Source organism: Rhinolophus sinicus, linkage group LG04 (assembly GCF_036562045.2).
Source record: "Rhinolophus sinicus isolate RSC01 linkage group LG04, ASM3656204v1, whole genome shotgun sequence".
NCBI lineage: Eukaryota > Metazoa > Chordata > Mammalia > Chiroptera > Rhinolophidae > Rhinolophus > Rhinolophus sinicus.
Window position 1 is genome coordinate 99,399,272 of NC_133754.1, and position 17,380 is coordinate 99,416,651.

Here is a 17,380-nt window from a genome sequence, read left to right on the forward strand (position 1 = left end):
CAGGCCAAGGGCAAATAAAGAGATTAAGCAAAAGAGAAAATGGTAGCAACTCCAAATTGCGACATCTGTTTCTCAAGAGTTGGGTCTCTTGTGGGAGACAGTCACTATTGTGGGAGTTTATGGTTCTACATACATCAGTCTGATGCGTGAGTTACAGCAACATTATGTAGAAGTCACTCTGCCCCGGGCTACATACACTAACGCTGTATGTTCAGTGGGGATTCCTGCCTGACTCAGAAAGCCTTCTGGTGTCACACACTAAACCTCTACTCTCTTGTAAAATTCCCCAAATAGAAGTGAACGACAGGACTAACTTCTAGTGGGGAATTCCTGAAGGGGGTACGCTACAATAGCAGCTGTTGTATACCTGGCGAGCTTAAAAGGATTGTTTCACAAGATGTGCCCAAGGAATTGTATGCACAGCACTTCACCAGGGACCCTTTGATGGCTTCACTCATGTTCAAAGTACTGTTGGATATCCACGGTCCAACCACTTTTCTGTTAACCTTTTTATTCCAAATTCCTTCTGTGATTTCTTCTGTGCAGCTGAAAAGAAATGGCAGATAGAGAAATTAGATAGGCGGGGCTCTTGTCAGACCGGAAGTTAGGGTTTCTCTAGTGAGCTCAAAAAGAGATTCGTCTGTTATGAGTTATCGATCAGAAACAATCTATAACTATGGAACATTATGGTGGACTCAGAAAGTAAGCATTTTAAATGCTTCATCGTTTCTTCTCAAATTGTGTTCATGAGAGCCAATATGTCAGAGGGAGTGTGAGTTTCGTGTTGGTCCAATACAAGAGACACCAGTGTCTTGATTACTTGGAAGACTTGTCAGAACACTTCTTCCAGGTCCAGGATGGTACTGGGTATCCATCAGAGGAACAAGAAGCTTGACTTGCTGTTGCCTCGGCTCGCACTTGAGGTTTCCCTGTAGAGAGTAACATGAAAAATAAGCCCATGTAGTACGGTACTTTCCAGAAATGGTTTCCAGGTCAGCTGCACATAGACTGCCCACGTACTCTGAGCAGTCTGTGCTTCTGGGAGGGTGTCTCATGCAGGATAACTCAAGACCTCTGGTTGTTCCTTTTCCCCCTTGTCATGTGAACTGCTGCACAGGCAGCCCAATGGAACACCACTTTTCCACTGCTGGGCTCCGTAGGAGCTAAGGTGTAGACCTCTATCTACCTGCACTCCTCAAAAGGATTCTTGGCTTCAGAAGTAACTGCAAAAATTCCAACGAAGTGTACTCTCATCTTTTTATTGACCAAAGAAACAGAGACTATTAAAACAAGTAAATGGCAGGTAATGTGATGTTTGGCCTTTCCTTAAACATGACCTCCTGAAGTACTAAAGTCAATAATGTCACAACACTAAAGCACATTCAGAGAGGGCATGCACTAAGTCTCTTCACTTCAAAGGATGAATTTTATGAAAGTAAAATTCCGAAACGCCTCGGTATACAAAAAGTTTTATAGCATTCCTTCTACACCATTACTTAGCTCTTTTTGGTTACAGTTAATAAAGAGTTAAGGAGTCATAAGATTAAAATTAAGTTTATTGACAATTTAACTTACTTCTTATATTCAGCGTGAACATTTTTGTGAACTGGGCGTCATCATTTTCCGCATGGAATATGTATTCTCCTGGCTGGTGTTTATGGTTGCAAAACTTAGATATGCTGTTTGAAAAAGAATTAATGACAGACTTAGCCCGATCCTTACAGGAGTTGCTGAAATGAATGATGGTGTGGATGGATGGGAAGAGTCCCTCTGGCGACACTCACTCTTAAAGTTCGATGGACAAGGAGGTAGGTGTCTGTATGCCAGGCCCTTGCTACTCAAAGTGCGGTCCCCAGATAGAAAGTGTCAGCACCAGTATTATCTGGGAGCTTGTTAGAAATACAAAATCTCGGGCCCCTCCTCAAACCTACTGACTTAGAGTCTGCATTTTAAGATGATCTCCATGTGATTTGTATGCACATTAAAAGTTGAGAAGCTGATCTAGGCTGGGGCGCCTTAGAGAGATGGGAAGGTTCCTGCCTCTACTATTCTATACATCCTGGACTAGCCCGACTTCCACGAAATCTGGAAGAACCTTTGTAATTGGAGGAGCCCGTATCTCCCCTGCTTCCTGAAAGAATGGCTCTCTGATGTTCGTCCAAAGCAGGACCTAGGACCTACAGAAATAGCGATTAACAGTGATGAGGGTTCAAATCCACTGAGTTTGTACAGAAATCTTTGGGTGGTCAGCAGGCTCTGATATCCACTTGGAATGCTCAGCAATCACTCACCACATTTTGACCTGGCTAACATGCTATTGGAGGTTCTCTGTCATGCCTACTGCGTATACAAGATGCTGGCTATTGTAGGGGGCTGTGGGATAGTGTAGGAGGGGTAGGGGAGTAAGAAGCTGTGGAATACGTCTTCATGAATTGAAGAAATGGAAAAAACTTCCCTTAGGTTAAGAAAAATCTAAGGCTTTTTCAGAAGTTATTTACTTAGGCCTCCTCTATACAGCCTACTTGAAGTAAAAAACAACAACAAACAAACAAAAACAAAACATAACCAACAAAGATTATGTTTGGACAAGGTAGAAATGTAAAGATCAGGAACCTGAGTGGACGCCGGCCATAAACTAGGGGATATGTAGATGCAAACTATAAAATGTGGCTCCTATCCTCAGAGAGCCTACACAAGCGGAATACTTAAAGCGCTAAATGACATAATCAGGCCAAGAGAAGATCAAAGGATGAGAGGCCAGTGTTGATAAGACAAGTTCTGAGGGCTTCTTAGAAGTGGGATTTGAGTGAGGTCTTCGTGAATGAGTTGGTTTATTTTTTTTAAGTTTAATTTAATTAATTTATTTTTATTAGTTTCAGGTGTACAAAACAATGTACTCGTTAGAGTTGGTTTTAATGAGGTCAAAAGAAAAGACCTTTGAGGAGCAGGCATTGGCAGGACTTAAGACATAAGATGGGAATTCACCACAAGGAGAGCGATGGGGAGGTCTCCGGACTGGGACACAGGTGCATGGTGGGAGGTGATAGAAAAGAGGGCTAAATGGGTAGGCGGGGCCAACTGATCTGGGACCTTGAAAAACCAGTTTATTTAGATCTGAGGAGAAAGCAGAAGATGCTATGAACTCCTAAGAAGGACCTGAATATTATGAACAGTTTTTTAATTTAGACTGATGGCAGTAGAGAAAGTTTATTGGAAGGAAATCTGGAGGCAGTTGTCATAACCTAGGAATTCACTCATTCATTCATTGGTAGAGCCTATTCGTGGGAGGAATCAGGAATACAACAGTGAGTTAGAAAAAATAGGTTTGTGCTTTCACAGAATTCCCAGCTGGTGACAGCAGACAAGTGAATAGCAGTTACAGTATAATGTGGGAAGTCCTATGAGAGGAGAGGTTGAGAATTGAGAGCTCCGAGCATGGAAAGATGAGTGTTGTCTAAGGTAGGGAAAGTGAGAAAGGAGAGGAAAGAGCCGATCCAAGAGCACCAGCCAAAAAGAAAGAGCAGGTGCTGGATTGGATATAGACATGAGGAGAGAATAGAACCCCAGTTGATCCCTAAGATGCAAATCACACACGTAACAACTGCTGAGCAGCTTTGAGCCCATGTTTACCCGACACTGGTGTTGTGCATCCTGAACTCCAAAGCTAAAAGGTAGCTCTGACTGCTATAGGGATGAGAGAATTTATTGCGCTGACATGTCAAGTGAGCATTTAACAAGCTTTTTGTTTGCCTTGCTAACATGAAGGCTGAAGAAGTAAAACAGTGGTGGGGGGATGGGTGAAAAAGGAGCAGGGGATTAAGAAGTACTACCTGCCAGTTATAAAATAAATCACAGGGATGTAAAGTACAGCACAGGGAATAGAATCAATAATATGTAATAACTACGTGTGGTGGCAGGTGGGTACTAGACTTACTGTGGTGATCGCTTCGTAAGGCATATAAACGTTGAATCACTATGTTGTACACCTGAAACTCATGTAATACTATATGTCAACTATACTTAAAACTAAATTTACAAAAAAAGAAGTAAAAAGGGAATTTCTTATCCTGACCTACTTCTAGACAAGAAGAAGGAAATGGTTGAAATGGACGTGGTAGAAAATTGGGGGAAAGCCAAATTATAACCCTAGGGAGAAAAGCTATCAGATATAGCTACATGTGATTCCCAGACTTTAGGAAGACTGAGTTTAAATGGTCCAAGAAAAGCCTCTATAAGGCAAAAATGTAATTTTCAGTGGACAATAGCCAAAGACCATGAAAAGGAACAAGAGAGGAGATTTAAAAAAAAAAAAGGAGGAGGAGGAGGAGCCGCCCTTTGGCTAGCCAGAAACATGCCAAAAGCACCAATCAATTTGACAGGAAAAGAAATTACCGATACAACTATTGAGCATCATGCAGAGGAATGCAAACTGTTTTGTAAACCCTTTTCCTCCTAAGTCTTTTGTGCTGTCTTCATGGAGTATGACTGGCCATGGTGTAAACGAGATAGCATCTAAAATGTTCTCACTTTTCCAGCTGAAAAAGTGGTCACATAAATAGCCCGAACGTAACGATGACTGTTCAGGTCGCGCTAAACTGTATGTCCTCCTGCTTACGAGGATGACAGTCAACCCTACAATAACAACAACTGCATCACTGAACCTCCTCTGGAAATTCCAAGGGGACCACCCAATTAGGTGACTGGGGGATTCAAAGCTTCCTCTTTCTCTCGGTGTTTTTTTAAAAATGGCCGGCTGGCATGAGGTGGGAGATGAGAAAACTGGAGTTTACAGTGACATAATGTCTGAGTGACTAAGAAGATGTACTCTCAGGACAACTATGAAAGGGATTTTCTCCTCTGTACAATCAAAGTGCGGGTCATTTTTATTTTCCATTTGTGCCCAGAGGGGAGGACTTGAGAAAAAGAAGGCTCTTTCTCGCAGCATAATTTGACTATAAAGATGCTTTATTCAAAGAACAAGGGATTAGCAAAATCAAATCAGAATGCAGAGAGTGATAAAGCAGGATTGGGGAAGCTGAGAGCTTTTGAAACTGGAGAGCGAAGAGCTGACACGACTGAGGTGGCTTCACAGGCACCGAGGACACCTGATCAGGAAGCAGGTGCCCTTGTCTCCCTCAGACTGAGGTTTCGGCGGGGCTGGGGGAATACACCCGCTGAAGCCGAATCTGATCTGTTCGAATTTCTGTCCTGAGTTAGATAGACAGTCAGGCGGCGGGAGAGAGGGGCTGATGATTTTATTTTAGTCTATATAATACCAAGTTCATTTTTATTTCCTTTCAGGGGACCTGACAAGCCTGGGGACATATAACCATTGAAAACTCAATAGTGAAGGATGGCTCATCTCAGAAGGAAGCACATTTTTATTTTTAAATAGCAAGGAGTGTGTTTGTATTTTTGTTTTCTTACACACTGTGTTTGAGAAGCTCATACTTTTGAAATGAGCTGGTCGTCAAGAGGCATATAGTGACAGGGTTAAAATCACAAGCTTTGAATCCATCCGTTTTTGCTGGAATCCCAACTCTGCCATTGCCCAGTGATATAACCTTGGGCAAGTCACTTATCATCTCTGTTCCTCAGTTTCCTCATCTGGTAAATGAAGATAGTAGTTGTATCTACCTCATATGGTTGTTGGAGAACTTTCTGTTAAGTTTTTTTTTTTTTTAAGCAGTTTTCTATAAAGTGCCTATAATAGAGCCTAGCACATAGTAAACACAATATATGTGTTAGATTATTATTATTATTATGAAGCTTGTTAAGTCCAGTAGTCACCTTGAATAAAAACAACATTTAGAAGCTTTACTCTGAGGTATGTAGCCAGTGAGAACATCACATTAAAATGAAAAGATGCAAAGATGCCCATCAATAGGACTTAGTTGAAATAAACTTTTCTAAAAAGTGAAATACTATGCAGCATTAAAATGATAATGTAACTAATGTAAAATGTACTTATTAAAATAGAAATATTTTTTAAAATGAAAAATCAGGTTATAAATGGCACGATTTCACGTTTGTGCAAAAACCTATATTTACATGTTTCTATCATGGTGGTTACATAGAAAAAGTCCGAAATATAATCTCTGGAGGTAGAATTTTAGGGGTTATTTCTATTTTTATTTTAAAGGCAATTTCAGAAAACAGTGAATGAAGGGTATTGACCTTGCCCTGTGTGATGGGGTAAGTAACTCAGCCTGCTTCCAGATTTCATAAAATGGGATGATGAGGATTAAATGAGATCATCCATGTAAAGGACTTTGCACATTATCTGGCACATGGTAAGCGCTCAGAGAAGTTTCTTTTCTTCTCAGTGAGTGGCTTCATGTGGTGTGCTTAACACCTTACACCGGAGGGGGTCAGGATTTGGTTGGGGGCTCTCGGTATTTCACTAGACCCAAACATCTTTTCTCTCCTTTCTGTCTAGCTCAGGCTCATCTCCTTCAGAAAACAGCAATCCTCCCAAGAGGCTCTCTACACTTCTGTAATTACATATCATTTATTGATTTGTTCATGAGAAGGAACGTGTCTCCCTACCCAGAACCCCGCCGACTACCACACTCTGGTTACCAGACAATGCTCACTTAATGAGCATGGATGGGTGGGCTGTCAGGGCAGGGCTTAGACTTGTAGAGTTGGGAAATTAAATATCTCAGAGAGAAGAAAACCAAAAGGATTGGGCAGGCCTAAGGAACCTCTTTCAGGAGAAATTACTAAATAATTATAACATTCTAATAAGTTCGTTTTTTGTTTTGTTTTGCTTTTACCATGAAACTAGGAAAAGCTAAGGTAGATTTGTTTGTAATTCAGTCTGTAGAGAGAAAAAATTATGCAAACTAACAGATGAAATATCCTAGAACTCTTTCTCAAGACCAGGATTTCAAGACTGAGGGAAAGTTATACTTTAATAAAGTGTAAACACATAAAGGCAAGCCATAATCAACTTTGGTGTAAAATTTGAGGAAGTAAATTGGAGAAACGAAGCTGCGAAGGTGAGGAAGCTGAAAGACTTCTGGCAAACACACTGACCACATCAAAGCTTTTTTCAGGAGTAATGTTATTGCATAGACATTACAGTTACATATAAAAACTTGTGTCGCTTTGATTATAAAGTAATCTCTGCAACACGCTTTAAATACTGTACTTCACACACAAAATTCAATTTGATTAAATTGGTGAGTCTAGGTGGTGGGAAAAGGATGCTCACTGTACTGTTCTTTGAGTTGACTGGTAAATTTGAAACTTTTTATGATAAAAAGTTGAAAAGAACTCAGACTTTAATTTAGTCTGCCATCCTGTCTCAACACAGAGCGTCATGTGGAGAGCAAAAGACATTTAGAGCACTAGTGTTCACATTTTTTGTTGTTCATTTTTATTTGGTATTTTGAGCATCTTTTTCATGAAGAAGAAGGCGCCATCTTCCCTTTGCATTTGTATTGAGTGGGCCATCACCCCTAGGGCATCATTATCACCAACAAGCACTAGCTCTCCAAGAACTTTTTAAATAAGATGAACAGCGAAGGCTGGGTGTTGTGGTAAGTGCTACGTGTTGGTCGTTGCAGTGCAAAGAGGATGCCCCTGACTCATCTTTGGCCCAGCCGATGCACTGAGTTACTTTCCAGAGGTGATGACGATTCATTCATTTACTAACACTGCTTGACTGAAGGAGGCATTATACAAAGATAGAGAAATGACAGACAGCCTATCCTTCTGGAGTTTATAAACTCACTGCTGAGATTCTACACACAAAGAGGTTAGCTATATCCCCAAGTCACTATGACTGAGCGGTACAAACACTAGAGGAAGCAGGGTCTGCACTGATTCATTCATTTGGTTAGGGAGTTACAAGATAACTGCCTGGGGTCAGGGGTACAGATAGTGATCGTGGCATGAAACCAAATGAACTAACCCACTAGATAGGCCCACAATCCCCGTGTCAGAGACATGTTTCACTAAATGATTTGGTAAAATCTTAAGAGGTCATGCTCATGTCACCAGCACAGTCGCAATGGTCTCCCAGGTGGCTGTGGGCACCTAAACGTGCCCTGTACATTTGAGGGAGGGGGTGGGAGAAGAGAAACATTACCTTATTCACTCTTGTAGGCCCGCATGGCATCAAGCCCATAAGAAGATATTAAAGGAATGTTCCTTGAAATAAATTGAGTTGATTTTTTATCTCTTTGAATCAGGTTCAAAAGAGAATCCCGTAGTGTTAAGAGCTTCTCTGGCACTAGGTCACAATACAAAGAAGGGAGGGGAAAGTGACAGCGCTGATATCCTCCGGAACACAAGCCTGTGGTATAGTCAATTTAACTAGGAAGAATGTGGCTGATTCCCTGGCCTCCTACTTTCAAGTTTGATGATCCAGAATAAGGGCTTATGACAATGGGTCATCCTGCCAAGGCAGTGGTTCTCCACCACAGGCAATTTTCCCTCACTAGAGGATGCTTGGCAATGTCTGGAGATACTTTTGGTCGTCACAACTGGGTGTGGTGGTGCTACTGACACGCAGCGGGTGGAGGCCAGAGGTCCTGTTAAATGCCCTGCAGTGCAGAGGAGAGCCCCCCCAGAACAAGGAATTACCCAGGCCGAGATGTCAATAGCGCTGCTTTGAGAAGCCCTGAGTTAGGAGACTGTGTATCAGTCAGCGCACAGGCCAAAGGCTGCATTCTGAATTACCTGAAAAGCTACTTTTTTACACCCTTTTTCTCATTCGAAGTCTTTAAAGTCTAGTGTGTACTTTATAGTTCCAGCCCATCTCAATTTGGTCTAGCCGCATTTCAAGTTCTCAACAGCCACATGTGGTCGGTAGCTACTGTACTACACAGCACAGACTTAGACCTGTGGCACGAATCACAGGGGTTCTCATTAAAAATGCAGAATCTGGGCATTTTGCTCCAATTTCAGCTCCGCGTGTCTAGAATGGGATCCAGGAATCCACATTTTAACATTTGCCCAGATGATGCCTATACAGTTGTTTTACGGTCCACATGTTGAGACACAATGATTTATTCCAGAACAGTGACTTGCTTCAGAGAGAACGAGTCCCTCTCAGTCACTCACAGTCTAGCCTAAAACCACGTTACATAGGATTTGCTTTAAGAGATAAGAGGTATTGTAGCCATAGAAAATACAAGAAAAAAGTTATTTGTTTTCCAAAGAGGAAATGAAGAATTCCTCCTGTAAGAGAACCTTGAGAACTCGGGAAAATGAAATTTTCCTTTAGCATTTATTACTGGGTGATATCTGCATTTTCATTCTTTTGAAAACATAAATCAATACACCTACAGGTTTTCAAGGGGTTTTAGTTCCTCAATCATCTGCAAATATGCTCAAGGAGACTCGGTGTACTTACTACAGCACGGTACTCTCAAACAGGAAGTAACAATCTGGTGACTCAGAAAAAGGCAAGGAACCTTCCTCAATCTAATAGGATTCTTTCCTTTTTTTGTGTGCAGTGGGGTACCTTACCTGAACTGACTATAAAACTGTCTGCTACCGGGTCCTCACATCTGTTTGTTTTCTCGTCTTCGGTGTCAACTCAATGATATATGAACTCATATAACTCAAAAGTGCCCTTCTGCTGGGGCAACAAGAGTACTAAGCATAATGGAGGTCCTGAAGGTCTTTGTTGCCTCACCTGTACCCATCGTCCAGGACACTTTGTTCACAAGGAAATGATTTTCGAGAGAAGGTCCATGTACATCTGATCTGTGGATATGCCTTAAACCTGACAGAAAAACAAAACTCTTCATACTGGTCAATTTCATAATCTTCACTTGTTTTGGAAGCATTTATAAATCCCTTCTCTGTAAAACAAACAAACAACAAAAAAAGGCATTTATAAATTAGATAATGAGACTCATATGGAAACATATTGAGAAGATAAATACATTTTTATTCATCGGTTTAATGCAAGAAAGCCCAGATGTGGGCATGCTGCAGGTCAGATTCGATAGTCCAACAAGAAGTACAGGAGACCTATCCCCTGTTACAAGCCTGAGCTCAGCCTTCAGAGAATTGAATGTAAATAACTGACTCTCTTCCCCAAGGAAACTTATAAGTAAACCCACAGATTTCGCAGACAATTTCAAGAGGTTGAAAGGACTCTCCCAGCCTCACTGAGCTTGTACAGAGGAAGGGTCCTCAGCCAGAATGGCTCTCTCAGTGACACATCCCATATAAAATGACCACAGGGCACAAATCCACTCTAACAGCAATATTTACAAGGTTTCCTTGGGGGAACACTTCCTTACGGGTGTGATAACAGAATCACTTCATTTCTTAGCATTTTCCTGAGGGCTGAAGGCTGCCACCTCCTCTGAGATTACTGAAAGTGTGATTATTTTCAAATCCTCCATAGCCCACCCAAATTTCAATGCATCTGGGTGCTTTCCGGTTCTCATAGCCATTGGTCACTGCCCTCACAGTTCGTTCTTAGAACAAATATTTAGTAAGTGCCGATTTTGTGTCAGGTTCTCTTCCAGGTTCTGGGACTACAAGTATGGATGGAATTACTCCTGTCCTTAGGAAACTTACAGGCTACTGGGAGACAAAATTCCACAGATGGTCACATGCCATTACAGTATGTTCGAAGACAGTGACATTCAAGCGGGCTCGGTTTAAGTGGAAAAGGAAGGGAGTGGGTAATGCGCATTTGCAAACCTATTGTAATTGAGTGCCCTTCTCAGCTTTTTGACACTAACATTATATTGAAATCAGAATTTGCAGCACATACCTCCCAGTACACACTAAAGCAACTAAAACTGTGAATAGGTTGCGTGAGGAGCCTGCATTACCTACGATGGTAACCAAAGCTGATTGATTGGGATGCTTGGAAGAGGAGCAAGTGTAATATCCGGTGTTGTTTCTTCCCACTGATGACACAAAAGCAAACAGAATCCGTATCATAGTTCTGTTTTTGGAATAGGTACTCATCTCAAAGTAGCTGCCCTAGGTGTTAACAAAACAGAGTGAATTTAATGATTTCAACCTGCACTATCAGTTCACTGTTTCTGCATTTTCAGAATGCAAACGCGTCTATTACCTCCTCCAGCGCTTTATTTTCTAATTCCCAGGTGAGCCCGAATCCGTGGTTTATGTGCACAGCTTTGCACCTGATCCATAAGGGTTCCCCCACTTTAAGAAATAACTGTGGCAGTGTGGTCTGAGGCGTCTGGTTTAGATCTAGAAGATGAGAACATCCTGAGTAAGAAAAAAAGTGGTTTTTCTTCATCGCAAAATATACCCTGGACATTCTGGAGAACAAAGATGTTAAGGTCATTTAAAATGTTACGGACTTTTTATTATTTTATTAACCTTTTAAAAGTAATGAAAAATTTAAATTATTTTACCAAACCTTGTAGCAGTTACAGAATCCACAACATTACATCTAAAATGGTATAAAGGAACTACAAAATTTCTGAAGCTGAATGATTACCTAACCCTTCACGGCGAGTCCCAGATCGTTTCTAAGGAACAGTCCCTGAAAGTAGAAATACATGATTTTATGGTCTTACCTATTGTGAACAGCTTGGTACATTCCCTCCCCAGCTCATTTCTGGCACAGCACCTTATGTCTGTTCCAAATAACTCACGAAGAACACTTTCCTCCTTTGTAACAACAGCTGCACTTTTTCCTTTACAGCTGCAATTAGAAAATAAATGCCATTTGACTAAACATGTTTTAAAATTACAAATGACTGTTCAGGAGAAGAAGAGAGTTAAATGTTCTAGAGTCTAAACAGACTCGTTAGAGCCTGTTTTAAGAGTGAGCAGGTCAAAAGGTAAACAAAAACCCAAATCTATGATTTCAGCATTAAGGGAACTAGTTAGTTACTCATCTCAACCAACTAGAATAAGACTAGAGAGAATTACATAATAAAACAGTTCCATATTTTTTGTGGTTGGTGACGTCTTTTGTTGTTGTTAAAAGAGAGAGAAAGAAAGGAAGAATTGAGAAAGACAGAAAGTGAGGAAAAGGAGAGAAAAAGAAAGCACGATTAGGTTTTAATAGAGCTAAACAAGGTAAGTATCTTTTCTTTGAAACATCTACTGGAACAACCAGTGTCAGGAAGAGAGGCTTAAGCTGTGAAAGTCATCAGGTCCCAGAGCTAACAGAGGGGAGCCCAGTGTTACTTCCTGAGGGAAGTCAGCTGTGTCTCAGGGTTTGGCGGAGCCCTCGCTGTGTCTCAGGGTTTGGCGGAGCCCTCGTCCCCGTTAGCCGAAGATGGACTTTGATTCCTCCTGAGTTTCCCTAACCATTACCTTTCTCGAAATAGATAGGGCTTTTGAAGTTTATGTATCGTCTCTTTTCTCCTCTTTAGCACTTTAGTCAAGTGTATTCTTTTCCTTGTTTATTATTATAAGAAAATATTATAACATTCTTATTATAAGATATTATAATAATGTCTTATTATTATAAGATAACAGTAATTGGGTCCATTGTAGAAATTTTGGAAAATAAGAAAATCCCAAAGAAAAGAATTTTAAATTGCCCAGATTCCTACCACCTTAAGATAACAACTGTTCCTAATTTGGTGTGTAGCTTTCCAATCTTTTTTTTTTTTTTTCCCCTATGCACGCATTACATATATATCTACAGGTAATCTCTCTTTTTTCCCTCTAAAATTTGGGATCACATTCATATCGTCTACTAACTTTTCTTATTCTCCTCTTTAGTCCCATTTTTCAATAAAAGTTGTTTAGTAAATTTTAGTTAGCTCAAAATGCATGAATTCTTACTTTGTGAAAGCTTAGTTATGGCAAATACAAAAAAACAAAGGTAATCAGTTATACAGTACTTACTATCTGCCAGGCACTGTTCTATGTGCTTTGCACATTTCAATTCATTTAATCATCACAGCAATCCTATAAGGTAAGTCCTATTACCATCCCCATTCTTCTGATGAGAAAGGAGAGGTTAAGTAACTTGCCCAAGGCCACACAGATCGTAAGCAAACCAGGGCCCAAACCTTGTCTAGAGCCTATGTCCTTAAACAACACTTCCAGAATAAACAGAATAATCACAAATTAAACATTTATTCACAGGAAATTTCTTACTTAGAGGGAATCACACTAAAATTCCATACCTTTCCTTTTCCCAGCCAGATGCTCAGGGAGCTAACAATCCTGTAACTTAAAAGGGCTTTTAGTATTTGTGTTGTGTAATGTCCAGGGAGGACCCTGCAGCTGAGTGACACAGAAGAGCTCCAAAAGGCCTCCTTACTAAACCATGCCCCTGCCCCGGAAGTCCACACTAATCATTCTTTAGGAAGTCAAGTTTCCAGTTAACGTAGTGACAAGTTCAATTGTACATACAGTATGATGTCAACCATATTAGAAAAAGACCACGAAAATAAAGGAATCAGCAGTTACCTCCATGCATGTCATACCTTTCACTCTGTGAATTGCAAAACACCCATTCCACAGTCGGTTCTGGAATGCTCTCAGATATGCAGACCAAAGCGTCCTGATTTTCCATTTTTCTAAAGTACGGTCTCCTTAATGTGTAAAGCAGTGTATCTAAGGCATCATAAATTACGAACATTTTAATATTTTTAAAATAATTGTCTTAGCAGCCCCCTCAGAAAAGAATTCTACATCACTAAGAAAAGGTAGTATTTCACACCATAACAGTGTCTTCTGCTCCACTCAAAATATATATGATAATGTATCCTCTCCTCATCAATATATTAAATTCAACTCTGGCTGAAATGCTAACTTTAGTACTTATCCTCTTAGCCAATTTCTTTGGGCATTTCAGAAATCCACAGAGAACTAAAGTTGAGTGGAGTGAAGCCTGGAAAATTACAAATATTGATACATGTTGGAAAAGGAACACTGGAAACAACATAAAGCTTAAAAGCCATACTTATATAGTTTAAGACCCAACTTTCTTCCCATAATTTTACCTAGATCTAGGCAGAAATATACCGTGTTTCCCCGAAAATAAGACCTAGCCGGACAATCAGCTCTAATGTGTCTTTGGAGCAAAAATTAATATAAGACCTGGTCTTATTTTACTATAAGACTGGGTATAATATAATATAATATAATATAATATAATATAATATAATATAATATAATATAATACCAGGTCTTATGTTAATTTTTGCTCCAAAAGACGCATTAGAGTTGGTGGTCTGGCTAGGTCTTATTTTCGGGGAAACACAGTAGTAGCGTGGAGTTAGAACTGGAACCAAGTTGAGAGGTTCAGTGTAGCCTTCTATTCACATTGGACCATCACACTGTGCCCCTCTCCCACCCTTCTCCCCCCACAATTCTTAACATGTAAACTTTCCTTCTACCTCTGCTTGGAGCCCTCTAGGAATAGGAGTTCACTGCCTCCGAGTGATTGTTCCACTTTTTTTAACACACCTTATTTTTCTTTTTAATTAAGTCCCTATGCTAGATTCCAATCTCCCTTCCTATAATAAATTTTATTTTAAAGCATTATATAGTACTTTATATACAGATGGTGCCAAAAAAAATGTATACACATTTTAAGAAAGGAAAAAACTATTAAAATTGTAATACTCGATATATACCAATAACAAAAGATGAATACAAGTCACGTTTGACTTCTGCAATAACAAGAGGCGCTCAAAGTGGTTACCATCAGCATCCAGACACTTCTGATCATGGTGAACTACTGCTTGAGCAACGTTGACCAAAGTGTCCACTTGTACACATATTTTGGCACCCCCTGGTGTGTGTGTGTGTGTGTGTGTGTGTGTGTGTATACACAAAAGAATATATGAAGTGTAAATTTTGAAGCATAATAATAAAAACGAATACCCATGGACCCATACTCAACTTAGTAACCAGAATATTAATAAACACCTGAGTCTACTTTTGTGCTTCTCCCCATCTCAGTCCTAGGTAACCTGTATCCTGAATTTTGTGCTTATCAATCCCATGCTTTTAAAAATGTTTTCATCACAGATATATGGCCCTAAACACTATACTAGGTTGTTTTGTTTGTTTTTGAGCTACAACAAGAGGTATCACTCAATACGTAGTCTTGCACAAGTTCATTTTCTCATCCAACCTTATGTTTTTAAGACGCATCCATGGTTTTGCCTGTACTATACTTCATTCATTTTTCTTTTTACTGTTATATAGCATTCCATTGGTGAATAGATTACAAACTTATTATTCCTCCTCCTTGTAGTGGGCATTTGGGTGGTTTCCAGTTTTTTGTATTACCAACAATGGTGCTTTGAACATTTTGTGTATTTCTACTGAGACAGTGTGTAAGTTCCTTTAGTGATATACCTAGGAGTAGAACTTCTGGATTATGTGGCATGAGCACATTCAATTTTACAGTTAATGACATCTGTTTTCCAAAGTGGTTACACTGCTTTCCATTTACATAGCAGGATATGAGGTTTCCTAGTGCTCCATATTTACTCACCAAGAATTCTAAATTTTCAACAATCTAGTGGGCATAAAATGGTATCTTGTTGTGGTATTAATTTGCATTTCTCGATTATTAATGTAACATGTGTATTGACCATTTAGGTTTCATATTCTAAAAGTGAAATGACCACTCATGTCTTTTGTTCATTTTTCTACTTTTTTTTTTCTTATTGATTTATAGGAGCGCTTTTATGACTACTAATCCTTTCTCCATTATGTGAATTGCAAATAGCTTTCCCATTTTGTGGTGGTTTTAACTTTCTCTCCCTGTAATTTCTGACCATTGGTCTCAATTCTACTGTCTAGAGCAATTTTTTTAAAGTGTAGCTTTGGTTCCACATGACAATCTTTCATATATTTAAAACCAGGAACCAAAGTCAAGGGAGATAAGGTATTTTAATTGGTTAGCCCGGTTTCCTGACTCTGATGCCAGAAGAATTTCCTCTACATTGCACTGCAATCAATCTACTCCTGTCCTCAAACTGCTTCCTTCTCTATGCTTAACATTCCCGACTCCTTCAGTTGCTCCTAGCTGAAGGAATTCCAAATTCTTCACTATCCTGATTGCTCTGTTTTGTCAATATTCATCTGGAAAAAAAAATGGAGAACTGAAAATAATAATCTACCAATTTCCTTAACCCAGACATTATATTTTCATAAACGCTGCCAAGATTCAGATTTTCTTCTTTAGCAACCATGCCATACTGTTGGCTAATACTGAACTTGTGGTTCACTAAACCCTTTCCTCTTTTTCACGCTGACTGTTGCCAAGTCTCCTCCATCTGATTTTTTTTTGAACCCCACCACCCAACAGAATGCTAAAAACAGGTAACAATTTACTTGAATTGACTGTTGGTAAGTTTTTACACTGTAAATCTTAAGTGAAAAGAAGGTACCCTAAATATAATAGGGCCACGGCAGATGCCCGCTTACCTTAAACAAATTCAACCATAAACATTTGGCAAAAGAGAGAGAAAGGGAGCAAGAAATCTCTTATTCTCTTCCAACCTGAAGCAAGAAGACTTACTGTCCCATAGAGGGAGGTCAGGGATTGGAGAGGGGATAGGGAACAAGACCAAAATAAAAGAGCAACAAAAGGTACCTGTTGTCTTTTGAGACTCTAGGGTTCTGGTCCCGTAAATTTCAGAGTAATGAAGGGCTTTTCAGAACAAATTTTGACTAACTTTGACCTTACCTAATTTTTGCCCTACAGGCTGACTTTAGAACCTAACACCCCAACCCCAACCCCAGGCAAATGACACTTTGGGACTGTAAATGCCCACATGTGCTCTTTCTGTCGTAGCTTTGAGTGCAAGCCCCAGTGCAGTGTGGTACAGGAAGGAAAGTGCAGACCTGGATAAACCTGACTCTAGCTGTGGCCTTCACCACACCTCTCGGCTGTCCGTTTCCTCACCTGTGTGAAGGCAGAAGCACAGTGAGAATGGAGACGGTACATGCTGAACACCCTCAGCAGGATAACTGTGGTTACTCTTGAGCCCGGGGACCTCTGTGCTGGACGCACATACACCACGTCGTGGCTTTGTGACTTCCAGTCACTGACATGGAGGGGGGGCTTGCAAGTCATACCAACGTGTGGCCAGTGAACCTAATTAAAAATGGCACAGACCCAGAGTTTTTCAGAGTCTTGCCCCGTCACTAAAGGCAGTAGGACCTATGTGAATGTGCCCATCTCTAGTCCTTGACTGTCATGGGAGGTAAAGCATCCAGGGTGTACAGCATTAGGCCTGTGCACAGCTGGGAGGAAACAAAAAGCCAGAAGACACATGCAGGCGGCAGTTCTGCCAATGCACGGTTGCCCCCCTGGTCAAGAGCATTTGAACTATTCCTTATAGTTTGCTTAGTGATCTGGCATTTGTATAAACACCGTAGCCACTAGCTATATGTGGCTACTTAAATTCCCTCTTTAATTTATTCAAATTAAATA

At 40.2% G+C, this 17,380-nt stretch overlaps 1 protein-coding gene across 1 annotated transcript in view; it reads right to left on the reverse strand.

Annotated features, from left to right (window-relative positions):
- FLT3 (fms related receptor tyrosine kinase 3) overlaps positions 1–17,380 on the reverse strand; it is a 62,521-nt gene that overhangs the window by 23,007 nt on the left and 22,134 nt on the right. Inside the window, exons 5-12 of the mRNA XM_019736600.2 lie at positions 13,407–13,536; positions 11,532–11,659; positions 11,060–11,199; positions 10,812–10,965; positions 9,653–9,821; positions 1,576–1,679; positions 821–929; positions 368–546 (exon numbers count right to left, since the gene is read on the reverse strand). Of these exons, the coding sequence (XP_019592159.2) occupies positions 368–546; positions 821–929; positions 1,576–1,679; positions 9,653–9,821; positions 10,812–10,965; positions 11,060–11,199; positions 11,532–11,659; positions 13,407–13,536 (1,113 nt within the window). The remainder of the gene's footprint in view (positions 1–367; positions 547–820; positions 930–1,575; positions 1,680–9,652; positions 9,822–10,811; positions 10,966–11,059; positions 11,200–11,531; positions 11,660–13,406; positions 13,537–17,380) is intronic.